This window comes from Lutjanus erythropterus, chromosome 3 (genome assembly GCF_056507025.1).
Source record: "Lutjanus erythropterus isolate fLutEry1 chromosome 3, fLutEry1.hap2, whole genome shotgun sequence".
Lineage (NCBI taxonomy): Eukaryota > Metazoa > Chordata > Actinopteri > Lutjaniformes > Lutjanidae > Lutjanus > Lutjanus erythropterus.
In genome coordinates, this window is record NC_139319.1 from 18,681,163 (window position 1) to 18,698,290 (window position 17,128).

General features: G+C 37.3%; 2 protein-coding genes across 2 annotated transcripts; both read left to right on the forward strand.

Annotated features, from left to right (window-relative positions):
- Positions 1-4,079: 4,079 nt before the first annotated feature.
- Positions 4,080-9,598, forward strand: LOC146329897 (solute carrier family 22 member 7-like). The gene is made up of 9 exons (XM_084712858.1): positions 4,080-5,129; positions 5,436-5,539; positions 5,868-6,022; positions 6,134-6,302; positions 6,398-6,521; positions 7,334-7,443; positions 8,839-9,053; positions 9,165-9,273; positions 9,388-9,598. The coding sequence occupies exons 1-9, from the start codon at positions 4,749-4,751 to the stop codon at positions 9,596-9,598; spliced, it is 1,578 nt and encodes a 525-aa protein (XP_084568984.1). The 5' UTR covers positions 4,080-4,748.
- A 1,983-nt stretch (positions 9,599-11,581) lies between these two features.
- LOC146329898 (solute carrier family 22 member 7-like) lies at positions 11,582-16,783 on the forward strand. Its single transcript, XM_084715285.1, has 10 exons — positions 11,582-12,064; positions 12,171-12,274; positions 12,406-12,560; positions 12,918-13,086; positions 13,231-13,354; positions 13,444-13,553; positions 13,987-14,201; positions 15,926-16,034; positions 16,226-16,432; positions 16,510-16,783. Exons 1-10 carry the CDS (start codon positions 11,684-11,686, stop codon positions 16,550-16,552), a joined length of 1,617 nt encoding a protein of 538 aa, XP_084571411.1. The 5' UTR covers positions 11,582-11,683; the 3' UTR covers positions 16,553-16,783.
- Positions 16,784-17,128: the final 345 nt, after the last annotated feature.

The following is a 17,128-nucleotide window of genomic DNA, read 5'->3' on the forward strand; positions in this document are numbered from 1 at the left end:
GATACCAGAATTTTTAGCTTAAATATAAGTATCTTAAAAAATGATACTCGATACCTCCTTCAGTACCACTACAAAAAGCAAAAATGAATGCCCTAGGCACACAAATAAGATATATGTTTTTCTCTTTTTTAATTTAAAAATGTGCAAATTGGTTTATCTGCTGGTACAGAGGAAGTCACTGACCACTGTCTGGTTTTGTTGTAAACCAAATTTCAGCAGGACAATAAAGACTGAACTGAACTGATGTCTTGAATGAGAGATTTTCTTAGAGCTCTGATACTTTTGACACTATAATTAATGGATATTGTATTGTTTTAAACACATGGTATTGAAAAAAATCATAAGTACTGATACTTAAGACCACCATAGTCATTTGTTTTATTAATTTATATCTATTTGAACAGGACAGTTGGCTATTTCAATTCTTTCTCAACTGTATAAGAAGTGAAAAAACAGTGTTAACACAAAGCAAAAATAAGTTGAACTGCAGTGACAGTACATCAGTACATCATTGCACACATACAGTTCCCACACTTTTTTTTATTTGTAGCGTCTGGCATGCTTTATGTGGTGCAGCATTACTGGACTGGGTTTTGTAAGGTTGTAGAAGGCTCAGATAAACCACTAGTCCACATGACCTTTGTTGGATTTTTACTAAACAACTATGTAAAGACCTTATTATACATCCATGCAGCTCCAGGATTATAAAAGGTACAGCTTCTTGGACACTTTTGTCCCAGGCCCACGATTCTCTTCACACTTGGTTCCACTTCAGTTCAACACTCAACCAACATCAGGCCTTACTTTGGTGCTACAGAAATTTCTGTTTCCTAGTATGGCAGTAACTTCAGTATGTTGACTCGTTGCCATGGAAACAGGGAGTCAGCATCCTTGACGAATGAGTGAACTCTTGGTCTGGGGGATGACCCCTTCCAGGATTGAGCTCTAGCGGATTATACTGTATGTTTCCATGTTATTACATAGTTGGGTTGTCTTACCTCAACCACTAATGAGAAACATGCACACATTTTAAACAGGCGTAGAGTCTTATAACAAAACAAAAATCAGCTGAATATACAGATTACTATTAACCTAGATGATGTTGCAATCCATAATTACACCAAAGATTTTTTTTTCAATTTGCACTATAATTAAAATGATGCAAGAGCAATTAGAGATGCAACATACTATTTGATAGTTTATCCTACTGGAGAGAACCAGCCCTCAGTAAACAGAATAAAAAACTCAAAGATTTCACTGACGTCTTGTCCATCAAAGCCAATAGCAAACAGACTTAAAGAATCTCACTAAATGAAATTCTAAACATTAGGGTGAATGAAACAACGAGAAAAAAGAGGGAACTTATCTTTACTGATATAAACTAAAAAGCTGCTGTTAAGTTGTTGAGGGAGAATCAAATAAGAAATAACTACTTGTGCTACTTACAGTAATTCATCCTTGAAGTGCAAAAGTCAAAACGTTTGTCCTAAAACTTCCCCGTCAGTTGATATTCAGCACTGTAGACTTCACATCCTGCTGGCCTGAATCTGAGGACGTGCTATGGATTGCAGAAGTTTAGGTTGCTCATGTGGTAGCCCTGCTCATTCATGTATGCTACTGTATTTAAATAGGGAGAAGAAACGGTTTTCCTGGCTCCAGCCCCCTTCAGACACAGCTCAGTTAGCATCATGCAGCTGCAGCATGTTGACACAATGAACTTGTCTCTGAAGATATTTTTAGAGCGATGTGAAATGTGCCTTTAGCTTAGTAACAATGCATGCTTTCTGCTTTTGATGGTGATTTCACTTCTTAACTCCATAATTAAATACAGATCAATTAACAAACTGCCTTATAAAAACTCAAAACAGATAAATTGTGTGTTTGTCACCCATTACATTTACGCATTGCATTAATAATGATTTCCTCATTGCTGTCAAATTGGACAATGAAATAAGGTTAATAAACTTCATGGTAAAATTACACATTATAAAGCTGCTGTACAGTAAATAGATGGGATAAGACTGATGTTCTCTTTGACAGGATGCCCGTACATGGAACTAAATCTGACTTTAAAACCGTGGTTTGCAGGAGTATTACAGGAAAGGAGAAATTACTCTAGCACAGCTGCAGTACAGACACTGACATCCAGTCAATCATAATTAGATACGATTACATGTCTATTTATATTTTCATATAAGAGCTACTTTGTTTTTCTTGCAGCAAAGTACAATGCTTATGAGATTAAGCCACTTTAATACCTGAAAAGCAAGTATATGAAAAGCAATTGCTCTAAATGTTTCTTTTAGTGTTTTAGTTCCATAGTGACTAATGCTCTTAGGAAGATGAACACATTTGTTTCTAAAGACCCAATGGTCCCGTTGAAGAGTCCTATAATATAAAAGTGTTTGACTAAAAACCTCTCATTCATGTTCAGTCTTTGGGGCAATCTTACTGCAGATAATTTAAACTAAACTCTCTACAATCTGAATTAATATATTATCCTCCCTCGCTAATTCATAGAGAGTATGTCTATGAATTAAAAAAAAGCCAAAGTCACTGTATTTCATGCAAATGAGACCACCGCATTTTCCTGTGAGTTACTGCAGATTAAAAAAAGAACAACAATCATTCATTTAATTATGACAAGACAAAATACTGCAATCCAGAATAGGATAGGATCTATATAGTCCATTTTTGTCTAAACTTCAGCAAAGCAGGGGACAGTCCTGCAGACATGTCCCTGTCCCTGACTGAGTAAATGAAGAGTATTCCCCATGGGCCATTGCTCTTTCAAAATGAATGGGTGTTGGAATGTACATAAGATATGTACTGTAACTCAGATTCTATGAGTATAGGCACAGCTTTCTAAATCCCCTCTCCCACTGGACAAAAAAAAAACATCCACTAACATCTGTTTTTTTTCTTCACTGGGAAAGGGTACAGTCAGCATTCATTCCTGGGACAAATGTCACAGGTTTTTATTGGCTCTAGCCCGGTTTGGTAGTGATGGAAACATGACATCAGGGTAGACAAGCTAATTTTTTGTCACTTTTCAGGTACAATGCTGTGAAAGCTTGTTGCCTTCAAAGATAACTCATTCGACTCTTTGTCATCTCAGCCATAAATTTCATCTGTCTCCATTCAAGCAGCATTCAAACATTGATCCACATTGGTCGTTATTGAGTTACTGAGAGAGAGAAAGACTGAAGAATAATATAACAAAAAGTAACCACTGTAACATATTATCACTGACCTTCATGCTTGCCATCTTAAGTCTACTAACCCCATTTTTCTGCATGTTTGTGACATCTCACATGGATAATAGGTTAACCCACACGTTTATCGCTAGTAGATTCATCATTCACTCACACTTGTGCAACACTGTTGATGATGCTTGTTGTTTCTCATCATGGGCCTCTTTGTCAGAGGGGGGGGGGGGTTAATCATTGGGGCAGATTTACATTCAGGTACTGGAGAGATGAATGAGGAATCTGCAGTGGTGGGGAGGTTTTCTGCAAACCCTCCTATTATCCCTGCCAGGCATAAGCGTGTATGTGCGCATGATCAATGGACCTGCGGCTTGTCCGCAATTTCGAATGCTATTAAAGACATCCTCATGTCCATCCCGTTCTTGTGAATGTAATATCTCAAGAACGCCTCAAAGTAATTTCTTAAAACTTGTCAGAAATGACCACTTGGACTCATGGATAAACTGATAAGTTTATGGTGGTTAAAGGTCAAGGTCACTGTGACGTTACTAAACACATCTTTGGCCATAAGTCAAGAATTCATATGCTAATTATGGCAAACTTTCACACAAATATATAATAGGATAAACCAATGAGATGATGACATTTTATATCCAAAAGGTCAAAGGTCAACTTCACTGTGACATAATATTCAGTTCTCTGTCAGTCCTCTGTAAAAATAGTCTTCAAGTGAGGAATTCCTACAAAGTCTTCACTACATGGATAATATGAGTCTGGACATTTATGGATATAAATTGTAACTTGACTGGTTGGTGGAGGCATACAACTGTGAGGCAGTAATTCTATTTTTTGACTGCTCTGTGTCATATGACCATTTGCACCTGATTTCTAACTATTCTTAAGTAGTCACTAGAGGCTGCTTAAGAAAAGTGAATGATCAACAATTTCTCCAGTTTAAAATCTTGTTTCAGCAAGGGGACAATGAATGTGGAGGTCATGTTAATGTTCGAGCTGGTTGCATCTTACAGTTGTAGTGCCATTGCACTAAGTGCATCACCGTCTGTTGCCTGGTGGAGATCTGCTCTCTACTGAGTGCATGTTTCTAGTTACTAAAGTTCTTAGAGCAACAAATGTTGTCATTCTGCAGGCCCCTTGTCTGACCCAGTGCTTGCAGGAGGTATCTGGGAAACTTAATTCTCCACCTTGCATTCCACTGGCAAATGATTATGCTGAAGACAGCATGGAAAAAAGACATCTCAAAAGCCTCAGCTCAATGCAGGATGTTGACAGCTAATCCTCGTTACCCAACTGAAACTTTAACGAATTAACCGCAGTATAGCACATTGACCTCAGTCCAGCCATATTTCAACCTAGGCTGGCACACAGACCGAGTAATTCCAATAAGTGGAATGCTTTTGTTTTTTGTGGATAATATTTAACATGGTAAGAGTAATCCATTTCCGATCCAATCCAATCCATTTCACTGTTACTGTGTAACTGTCAAATATAGCTTTCTGTCGACTCTGGGAGCACAGCAAAATGAAATTTGACAACATACTCTCCGAAATTAATGGATTTGGAAAGTTCCAAATCAAATTAGTCTTGATTCAGATGATCTCTCGAATTACCATGCCATGTCACTTTCTGCTGAATAACTTCATGGCAGCTGTTCCCTCTCATCACTGTAACATAACTGCTCTGGACGATGGAGGACCCTTCGGGAACTTAACTCTGCGAGAGAAACTGGCTGTTGGCATTCCAGCAGAGCAGGATGGGATTCTGAGTTCCTGTGAGATGTTTTCAAAGCCCCAGTATCAAAATTTGTTGGGCTCAAACAAGAGCGAGGATGCATTTACTGTTCCATGTCAAAAGGGATGGGTGTATGACAACAGTACGTTTAAGTCTACTTTGGCAACAGAGGTAAGTGTCTTCAATATAATATTATTATATTATTATTTTTGGCTTTATGCTTCATTTTGTTATGTATGTTTTAATGAAATGTTAATGTTCCTCAGAGACATTGAAGACATCTGCATTTTGTACAAGAATAAGATCAAGTCAAATTTCTTGAAACCAAACTTCTGTTAGCATCCTTTGTGGCTGAAATTTTTAAATGGTATGGAATATAAAGAAAAATGTGGTTGTGACTGCCAAACTGCCAACTTTCAACTTTCGGGAGTAACTGAAAAATTATTCATAGCAATGCTTTCAATGGTTTCTTTACAGTGGGATCTCGTGTGCAGCAGAAAATGGATGAACAAAGCAACAGCCACCATTTTCTTTATTGGTGTTATGTTTGGTGCCCCTTTATTTGGGTTTCTCAGTGACAGGTAAGATTGTTAATGAAAAAATGCAGTATGTCCTCCAGATGTCCAAAATGCCACTCATTCTCTGTAACAAATATCACAACAACAACAGAGTGTAAAAGACAATAATATAATACTGATCATAATAATGCAATAAACTATGCAGGTTCCTGATAACAAAACAAAAAGTGTGCTAAAACTAAAGAAAATACAAATAAGCAAAATAAATCAAGACTAATGAAATTTCTAAGAAAGAACACCAGTCTGTGAATATGTTGTTTTTGATAACTGAAAATTTGTGCAAGATGTATCTCAGTATTTAATTGTTTTTAACTTTTCTGCTTATGACCAGGTTTGGACGACGAAAGCTGCTCTTGGTGTCTTACTTGTCATCCATTACATTTGCGGTCCTAAGTGCATTCTCCACGTCGTACATAATGTTTGTCATCATGAGATTTTTTACAGGGATGTCACTCGCAGGAATAAGTATCATCTCTATTGTTCTAAGTAAGTGCGCTGATGGTAAAATAACTATCATGTGAGATGAAGAAAACAGAATGTGTTTAGTTTTGTTGTTTGCATTTGGCTTCACAAAAATTTGTGATAACATTTCTACAGATGTTGAATGGTGTAGCATTGAACGCAGGACCTTTGCTGGTATAATTGTAAGCCTGGATTGGACACTTGGAAACTGGCTTCTGGTTGGAATTGCATACTGTGTTACTGAGTGGAGGATGCTCGTTCTGGCAGTGACCTCACCCCTGATACTGTCAGTCATTGCTTGGAGGTAATGAAGTTTCACATTTTACACTTTGCAGGATAAAACATTGAACTCTGTGAGAAGTCAATTGGACACTGAACTCACTGTGTTTGTTGCTTCAGGTGGCTTCCAGAATCTGCAAGGTGGCTCTTGGCAAACGGGAAGGCAGATGCTGCTCATCATTACATCGTGAAATGTGCTGAGATGAACAACAAAACCAGGTTTATCGCCACTGTCACACCAAGGGTACATTTTAGTGGTTCATTCATGCATCAGGCTTTAATGTGTAAGATACAAGTGCATCAGTTCAGACTGCCTGTATCGGTAAAAAGCTGAATGTGAATTGAAAAAAGACAGTGCAGCACTAGCATATCGATACGTGTCATTACAATGTGCATATGTTTCATTTTTGGCATCAATGAACTCTTCCCCTGCCTCTGCCTGCACCGCTCGCATCACTTTGTTCTTCCACGCCCCACTTCCTCTACAGGGTCAAATTCAGTCAGAACCACAGCACTCTTCATTTGAAACCGAGTAGCATATAATTTTACAGCAGTTTTAATTTTTGTTCACAGATTCTCATTTAGGCTACAGTATCTCATTTACACATGAGATTCCAAATGAGATGGACCAAATAAAACCACTGTAATGTCTCCTTCTCTCTGTCTCTCCTGTTACTGGATTTAATAAAACTGTCAGGATTTCTTTTTTTTGTTAATAGTGCCCTACACACATAACATTAATAGAATAAAAATGTAAAGATTCACACACTGCATTGTCTCATATTGCATGATATCATATTGTATTGTGACAGGGCTGAATCGTGTTGTACCGAATCGTTGGCTATTTAAAAATTTCTGAGATATATTGTATTGTTGAACATTTATCGAGATACATATCGAATCGTCTCAGTCAGTGAGATACACACTTCTGGTACATTTCAATATTTTTTTACACAATGTCACAGTAATAGAAGGAAAAAACTACCATCAAGTGCAGAAGTTTCATGAATGAACAGTTTGGCTGTGCTTGTTTATTTTTGTCCTGCTTTCTCACAGGCATTACTGGAATCTGCTGAGGATGAAAACACAGAGAAAAGATATACTATTATAGATCTTTTCAAGACCCCAGATATTAGGAAACTTTCTATATGCTCAGGGATTGTGTGGTAAGTGTCATTTCATGAGATGAGTTAAAGCAGTAATCCCCTGACAGAAGCTGACAAAAAATCAGAATCCCCCACCCCACATTTTTTCACATTAATTCAATAACTTTGGAAACAGCTGATGAAAAATGATTCAAATTGTTTTTTTAGTTGAATAAAGGTTTACATAATAGCATCAGCAAAATCATGTTTGTTTGTTACCCCTGAATTAAGCATGTTCATTTAACTGACTCTATATTTCTCCCCTGGTCATCCATGCCACTCCAGGGCTGAATTAATAGAGAATAGTTCAGCATTTTGGTAAATGTGCTATTTGCTGTCTTTCTGAGAGTTAAATGTCTGTGTCAATTTCATGTTAGTGCGGTGCTCGAGCCAGGAGGTGATTAGCTTAGCGTAATACAATATGAAGACAGGACAAGGGGTTACCAGCTTACCTGGCTCTGTTGAAAGTTCAAAAGTCTCCCTCTTACCCCTCTCTAAAACCACAACCTGTTGATGTTATGTTCATGTTTGCATGTGGCTTATATAACCATTTACAACATGTTAATTACTGAACATGAGATGTGCTGGTAGGTGGACTTTAGACTTGAAGCTGAGCCAGGGTAGCTGTTTCCTCTTGTTTCTAGTGTTTATGCAAAGCCAACCTAACAATATGACACCTTTCATGAACACGACAGTGTCTTTATGAATGTTTGTTTGTTGTCATTACATATCATATAGTCAGTTATGTCATGGCGGTTTTCTTGCTGGGTTTGGCTCCTGGCCCTGGCTAACTGGCTCCACAGCTAAGCAAGCTAACTTAGACTTCTTTAGAAATAAGTAAATTGATTAACTGCTATCTGTACATCAGGTAACTCTGTAAGGTAAATCACTTTGGTGCTGTACTTCTGTTGTGAAACTGGCCTCCTAACATGTATTGACATTATGACAAAGACAGTGACAGGTTATGTTGTCTTGGTTGATGTCCTAACAAAGACTTTGTTAATGTCAAGTTGTTTTAACAAAAACATTATTGGCTTGATTAATGTCAAGTTGTCATTACAAAGACATCTCAAACAATGTCAACTTTGCATTAAAAATGACATAATTGACTGAATGACACTTAACAGTCATAAACATTCATAAAGGCTCCATCTGATTCATGACAGGTGTCCTGACATGGCAATGATAGTGTAATGACTTCATGTCATTACATGAAAATGTCTCATGGACACCCCTTCAAATAAAGCATTACCAGCAGTACATTGCAATGTAATATGTTGAATATAATATACACTGTAGTATATAATTTGCAGAATGATTGATAATACCAAAAGAAATATTCCACTATGCTGCTGTAATTATCTATAATGCATTTTCATTTTGAAGCTAGTTTTAATGCTTTGTTCCATTTTGTAGGTATGGAGTTGCATTTACCTATTATGGGATAAGTCTGAATATCACTGGGTTTGGACTAAACCCATACCTCACACAATTAGTATTTGCATCCATTGAAATGCCAATGAAGATTGGTGTGTATATCTTCCTGGAGAAAGTCGGTAGAAGGCCTGGTGAGATGGGAGCCCTGCTGTCAACTGGTCTCTGTCTCTTCATCAACATATTTGTTTCACAAGGTTATTTTTCATTTTCATCAAATGTAATCATTACTTTCAATGCAATTTTAAGTTTTTTTCCAAACACTTCTGATAATTCTCTTAATCAAATATCATTTCCCCCCCCCACAGATAAGTGGGTCGTTCGCACCGTCGTGGGAGTCCTTGGAAAAGCCATGTCAGAAGCCTCATTCACAATCATATACCTTTACACAACTGAACTCTATCCTACAGTCGTACGGTCAGTTAACGACAAACTTATGTAGTTTGACCACAGATAATGATTTTCTGTTCTTTTGTGACCATATGTGCTGCTGGACAGGTTTACATTAACCTCAGCGTGTTGATTTTTCAGGCAGAATGGTGTAGGCTACACCTCGTTTGTGGCACGCCTGGGCGTATCTATATCTCCGCTCGTCATGCTATTAGAGGACGTGTGGCATCTCCTCCCTGCAGTCATCTATTGTGCAGTGGCAGTCGTGTCCGGTTTAGTGACTTCTCTCCTGCCTGAAACGTTAAACACTAGACTGCCAGAGTTCATCGAGGACATTGAGAAACCGAGGTGAAGTGTAAATTTGTTAAAATATTTAAGCTGCAGTGAACAATTATCCGACTCAGTGACTGTAACTGCTAATGAATAATCCACTCAACCCTGCAAAGGCAAGTTGATCGTTATAACCATAATTTCAGCACGATGTACAGTTTATGAAACATCAATATTTCAATCATTTGCTTCTGTCAAAAACAAAAGTTGGTGTTGTTCATGTTCCTTCCTGAACTCAGTAATCCATGCATGATAAAATGACTAACGTATGTTTTGTCTGTGTTGCAGGGAACAGTCAAAAAGGAGAAAGCAGATTCAATAAAAAGCACACTTATTGATTACTAGCCTGTCCACAGTACACAATTTATTAAGTTTTAAGCATTGAAGATGAGGTGATTTGAACATTTAAACATTGTTAAAACCCCAATAAATCAGATCAGAATAATCTGATCAGATCAATGAACACTGATGTATTAATGTGCATAATAATAATGAGAGGGAGAGTCTCCACACTGAATATTGCAAGCTAAAGAAATCTAAGTATTACTGAAATCTCTACTGTATTTTTAGGTGTTACATATATATGATATGTAGATATTTGGTAATAAAATGGACAAAATGAAAACTTTGACATTCTGGTGGCACTACAGGAAAAATCATCAGTTCATCCTATGGGCGCTATATGGATTTAATTGACCTTTTTCACAGCAGCCATTTTGACATGAAATAGGAGGGTAAACACAGGTGTTACCAATGATCCTAATAAAGTTTCAGTTCCATCCAGGTCAGACAGCTTCATGTTACTGCTATTGTGCATGTCCATGCTCACTGGAAATGCTCTGCAACACTAAATGGAATGCGACTTAAATAAGTATCATTATTAAAACTTGTTTTAATTTAAGTATTTCATGCCAACAAGGCTGCCGTGAAAAAAGGTTTATTGTTCACAGTATTTTAGTTACTTTAATTGTTTAGATTACTCAACTCCTAAATTGTAATACCTTTGACACCTTATCGTATATTGTTGTATTAAAATTATTCTTTGTGTGTTTAAATGTGTTTTATTACTATGTTGTGTTTAATGTCGTCTGATCTACACTATGAGCTCACCGAGACAAGAAATGATCAGATAAGATTTATTGATCCCACAATGGGGAAATTCACACGTGCAGTTCAAAAAGTACAGGTAGATAAGATTGAGTAAAAATAGAATAAACATAAAAATTTGATTAGAAAAACTATGCACATGCTATACATACTACATACACTGTAAACACCTTTCACTTGTATAGATATACGGGAATATATATATATATATATATATATATATATATATATATATATATATATATATATATATAGAGAGAGAGAGAGAGAGAGAGAGAAAATGCAGGATAATTACACATGCATTGTAAATACAAAAATGGTGTGTTACATTGTATTAAGAGAAAAAATATAAATATTTCTTGAATAGATAATTGCACTGAGACAGAGATCTGGATTGCAAGCAGCAAAGATTCACAGGATGCATTACATTATGAAACTGTTATTATTATTGTTATATACAGAAGATGATTTATATTGCACAGGATAATTGCAAAATCTAACAAAAGATATAACATGTAGCATAATAATATGCATATGTAATATGTAGCAATAGAGTAATAGAATGTATTAATATTATACAACAAGTACTTAACAATGTTTATTGTAATGGCAATAACTTTAACTAACCAACCATTTAATGGGAATCCATCTATTGATGGGCAGGACTTTGTAGGGTGATATGAGTCTGAAGTTTTTGCAGTGTGTGTGTTCAAATAGCCTCCTGCAGCTTCAGGTAAATCCTGGCTGGATTTGTTTTCATGTTTCATGTGCTTTTTGTAGTTTGGTATTACAGCATAGATTCCTTAGCTAATGATTTATTTTTTTAGAAATATTCCACTTCTCCGGCTGTACATGCAGGCATCGCCTTGGCTGGCCATTGACCAAAAGCATTCAACAGTGTCGTTCCTATTCAGACTAACGTCTTGCATGCTTTGTGATATTTCTATTATTCTCTGAGATTTTACTCCAAATTGGAAGTGCTGCATCATTTATTTTCAATATGAAGTTTGAGAACGTCCTGGCGGAAGTGAATGGCTTTGGGAAATTCCAGATAAAGACAATCCTTTTGATGGTAATTCCTCGAGTTACTTTGCCTTTTCACTTTCTGCTGAATAACTTCATTGCGGCTGTTCCCTCTCACCACTGCAACATCAGCTCCCTGGATGATGGACGTGTTTTTAGGAATTTATCCCAGGTGGAGAAGCTTACTGTTAGTATTCCAGTCCAGGAGGACGGGACTCCCAGCTCTTGTCAGATGTTTGCAGAGCCTCAGTATCATCTGCTAGTCAACTCCTCCAATATTACTGATCTGCCCACAGTAGCGTGTCAGGATGGATGGATGTATGATAATACCACCTTCAAGTCTACTTTGGCCACAGAGGTGAGTTTTATCACTTTCCATTTACAAATATTTAAACAAAAATCAATCACAAGCTAGCCACATTATTTCTTTACTTGTCTATGTGTTGTCTGTGTTTCCCTCACAGTGGGATTTAGTTTGTGACAAGAGAAGAGTCAACAAAGCCACGGCCACTATCTTCTTCACAGGGGTCATGGTTGGAGCAGTGGTATTTGGTTATCTTAGTGACAGGTGTTATCATAGTTTTAAATAAAATAAAGTATGATTGCACCCTCTTCTGAGCGAATAGTATCTAGAATATTTGATCAAACTATGTGCACATGACTGATTTGAGATTAATCTATGGTTATTTTGTCTCACAGGTTTGGCAGGAAAAGAGCACTTCTGATATCCTATGTGACAGCCACCATCTTTGCATTTGCAAGTGTTTTCTCGTATAATTTTGCCATGTTTGCTGTCATGAGATTCTTTACTGGACTTGGACTTTCTGGAATAAGTATAGCCTCCATTGTCCTTTGTGAGTTTTATGTCATAGTATTTGTTTGTTTCTTTGTTTGTTTTTTAAAGAGACAGAGAAATAATTTTAAAAAATGAAAAAGAAAAAAGGAAAATGCTAACAAATATATACTCAAATTATATTAAATCCTTATTGGTTCAGTTACATGTGTGAGATTTTTATAATGTAACAGTCACTTGAAGTGATGTCAGGTGATATACTCCTTTTTTTTAATCTTGGCTAGGCTTTTTATTTTTGTGTTTTAACTTCAACACATTTTTAGAATAAAAAAAGTTGTGGCTTATTGATTTAGTGTCAACTGTAATTATAGTGAAGTCTGTTTTAATGGATTTGATTTATCATCGTTGCTCTTGATAGGTGTTGAATGGGTGGACATTAAGCATCGCACTGCAGTGGGCGTCTTAATGAGCTTGGACTGGAGTATTTCGACTGCTGTACTACCTGTTGTTGCCTATTTTGTAAATGACTGGAGGTACCTGACCGCCACAGTAACCACCCCACTGTTTCTGGCCATGATCTGTTGGTGGTAAGGAAAAATTCTGCAAGCAGTTTCCTTTTTTTCAGTTTTTACAGTATGAAGCTGTCCTAACACCTGCCAGCTGTGTGCAGCTGTGTTTCGTAAAGACTGTTCTCACTGATTTGACTCATGACTTTGTATGAAAAATCACAGGTGGCTCCCTGAGTCTGCCAGGTGGCTGATGAGTAATGGAAAGGTGAACACTGCTCATTATTACCTGAGCAAGTGTGCAAGAGTCAATGGCAGAGAGCAGTTCATGGCTGACATAAGCCCTGAGGTATAAAACATGACATAATCTGATCATGTCAGAAAGTCAGAAATTATACCCACTTCCTCTCTGATCAACGTTTCCTTTTTACTGTCCAGGTTCTGTCCAAAGTAATACTTGTAGAAAATAAAAACAGAAAATATTCCTATTTGGACCTTGTGAGGACCCCCAGAATGAGGAGGCTGGCTGTACTTACTGGCATTGTGTGGTATGTACGTTCTTTCATTTATTGCTTGCTCAACTGAAGGACAATAAATTTAAACACAGGGATGACTGCTCGAATACAGCTCCTCTGTGTGTCGGTGGTAAGTTGCCACAGAATCAGTATGACGACACACTTCAAGGTTTCCTGAAATAGAAAAAGCTCTGCACTATCATGTGGTGTCACTTAACTCATAGTTAGGTCAACATAACCATGCAGTATAAACTGACTCATAGTTGTAATGTAACACAAAGCAGATGTACTGTTGCTATGGTTACCTACTTTGCACACTGATTCAAAGAAGGGGTTTAACTTTTGACAGTTGAAGTAATCTGTAACAAATACCTACCAGCCAGGCAGAAACTAAAATTTTCTGTGGCAAATGTACAACTGAGAATAAATAAATAAATAAATAACTCTGCTCGCTTTTTGTTTATAGGTTTGCAGTGGCAAGCACATATTATGGAATCAGCTTGAATGTCTCAGGATTCGGTGTCAACATTTATCTCACACAGTTCATCTATGGCATAATCGAAGTTCCAGTAAAAGCTTTTATCTTTTTCACCTTGGACAAAATTGGCAGAAGGTTGAATCAGGTTGGAACACTTGTTCTGACTGGACTGTGTATATTCAGCAACATGTTTATTCCTCAAGGTAAATGATCAATTTCCAGTGTCTGGTTGAATCATTAAGCATATAGTGAGACCGCTCTAGCTATGGCAGTAATAAGTAAATGACAATAATAGAACAAGCTTAACTGTCAGGGTTCAGGTCAGTGGTGCCAAATTGAGTTTAAAAGAGGGAGGGACATCCAGCTTAATACATGTTAATACATTATTATGTATGTCACAGAAGCTTTCACGCATATTTACTGATCAGACTACAAAGACAGTCACCTTCTAACACATTGGCTTAAGCTATTAATGAATGATGCTGCCTGATAAATAAGCGGTAGGATAAATACCAATGCGTGATGAACTGAATCTAAATTTGTAGTACTGACCTCCAGGGACAATTCTAGTTTTTTTTGTTTTTTTTTTATGAACATTTAATTTTGTGAAGCAAAACTTTTCATGCATGAACAGTGTTTTTTGAGGTTGGCGAGATATGCCTGTGCGCCTTTGTCAACTTAAGTCCCACAAACAGTTGGCTTTGTTTTTCAGACTTTGTCTGACTAATATTTTTCTTCATGAAGGAGTGGCTTTGAGTCTCCCTCTTATTTGGCACCAGATTGATCTGAAAGAAATGAGAATGTGTTGGTACCCTGTGTGTTAACCAAAATGCAAAATTATTTTATATTACTGGATTTCAGCATTTAGGTACAATTATATTCATGATTCTGCATGGGCATACCAGTCTGAAATCACAGTAAAGTTTTAGGGTGACAAAGACACAGAGCATCATCTTAATGATAGTAATTCACTGTCACTCCATGCACACAGTGTGGCTGGGGAGGGAGAGACACTGTGCTGCTGACTCTGACTCTCAGTATGGACTCACTTCTGTGCTGTGCTGCTCTCTATCTGTCTGTCTGTGCACTGTTAATGTATTCTTTGCACCGCACTGTAAACAGTTATGATTTTTTTGTTTACTGCATGAGAAAAATGGGCAGGTAAATACCAATGGGTATATTTAATTGTAGATCTGCTGCTGAACTCAGATCACTACATTACATTACATCTTGCTGTTGGGATGTGTTGGTGCTGTTGGACAGGCACTATGTATGACCTTAAGTTGGGGGGACAAAAAATCTTCCCTGTATTCTGGCACCAGTGACTCAGGTACTTGACTGGCCTGCATTTGCAGCTCAGACCTGTCTCCCACTGAAAATGTGTGGTGAATTATGAAGTGCAAAATACAGCAACAGAGACCACGGACTGCTGAGCAACTGAAGTCATATAGAAGAGAAGAATGAGAGAGATTTTCACTTTCAAAACAATTAGTGTCCTCAGTTCCCAAACGTCTAGTAGGTGTTGTTAAAAGAAAAGGTGATGTAACATAGTGGTGGACTGTCCCAACTTTTTTGAAACATGTTGCAGGCATCAAACTCAAAATAAGAATATATTTACAAAAAACAATAAAGTTCATCAGTTTGAACATTAAATACCTTGTCTTTGTACAGTATTCAGTTAAATATAGGTTGAAAAGTTCTTACAAAAAATTACATTCTGTTTTTATTTACCTTTTACACAATGTCCCAACTCTCAGAACTGGGGTTACAGGACACACTTGCATTTTTGTTTATCTAAGTGAAGAGTAACTAAGTGAAAACTACCACTGGGGGTGCCAGAGTTGTTAATAATCTAATTCTGCACATAGTTGGTTAAAAGATAATACAAGTTGGGTTAAAATGTCCTTTCACAACTTTTTCTTTCCAGATAAAGGTCTGTTTCGGACAGCTTTGGGAGCTTTAGGCAAAATGTTTGCAGAGGGCGCTTTTACAACTGTATTTCTGTATACAACAGAGCTTTACCCAACAGTTATGAGGTCAGTAAAATATCTAATATAGACCTTTTCTTGTGCACATTCACAAACAGTATCTATATTCAGAGGCTTTTACTGACAGGACATCTGAACAACTGAACGTTCTGGTCATGTCTTTATACATGACTGAGTTACAGTACTATCCTGAAACTAACTGTCCCGGTTACAAATTTGTTGTACTTTTGGTTACACAGGCAAAATGGGTTGGGTTACTCTTCATTCATGACCCGTGTGGGCGTATCTCTATCCCCCTTGATCATACTTCTCGAAGAAGTGTGGGATCACTTACCGAGTGCAATTTTCTCTCTGGTGGCTTTTGCTGGAGGGCTGTCAGCTTTTCTTCTTCCTGAGACACGCAACGTTCGCCTACCAGAGACTATTGAGGATGTGGAACAGACAAGGTACTGGACTTTATTTTGGATTGCATCCAAACATTCAAATGAGAGTTACGTTATAACAGATGGCCTCTGTGTTTTAGGAGAAGATCTATCTCCACTTCTGATGAGAAACCTTCACTCTAAAGACTTCATTGCAGCCAAAAGGGTAATAAATTGAGTTGCCAGAAATATCGCTGTTGGTTATATGTTTTACTAATGAAAGAACAACAAATGTGATCTAATATTTTACCATACCACTGATTCATCACTGATTTTTGTGTTGCATTTCAGTAAAGACAGGATATTTCTTAAAAGACAGAAGAAACTGTGGGAGCTGAGGATGATGGTGAAGTCACCTTCAGTCAGACTGAATAAATTGTTGAGTATGAGGCTGCAGATTGTGCTGTTTAACCCTCTGGAGATGAAGTGTGCTCATCAATGAAATAATGAGGAACGGTGCCCAGTTGACAACCCAGAAGTATCAACCGACTCAAGTCCAGCTGGTGATTTAGTGTAAATTTACTGTAATGTGGAAAAAAAAAAATCTTTAATTGTTTTACAAATGGGACTGGATGTGGGATAAATAGTGGGGAAAAACATAGCAAGCAACCAAATTGTAGAGGCTTCACTTTTGTCTGAAACACTAAACACCTGAAAGAGTTCATCAAGAGAATTGAGCAACCAAAGGTTACTCATTATTATTTTTCCTGAGTTTGCCTC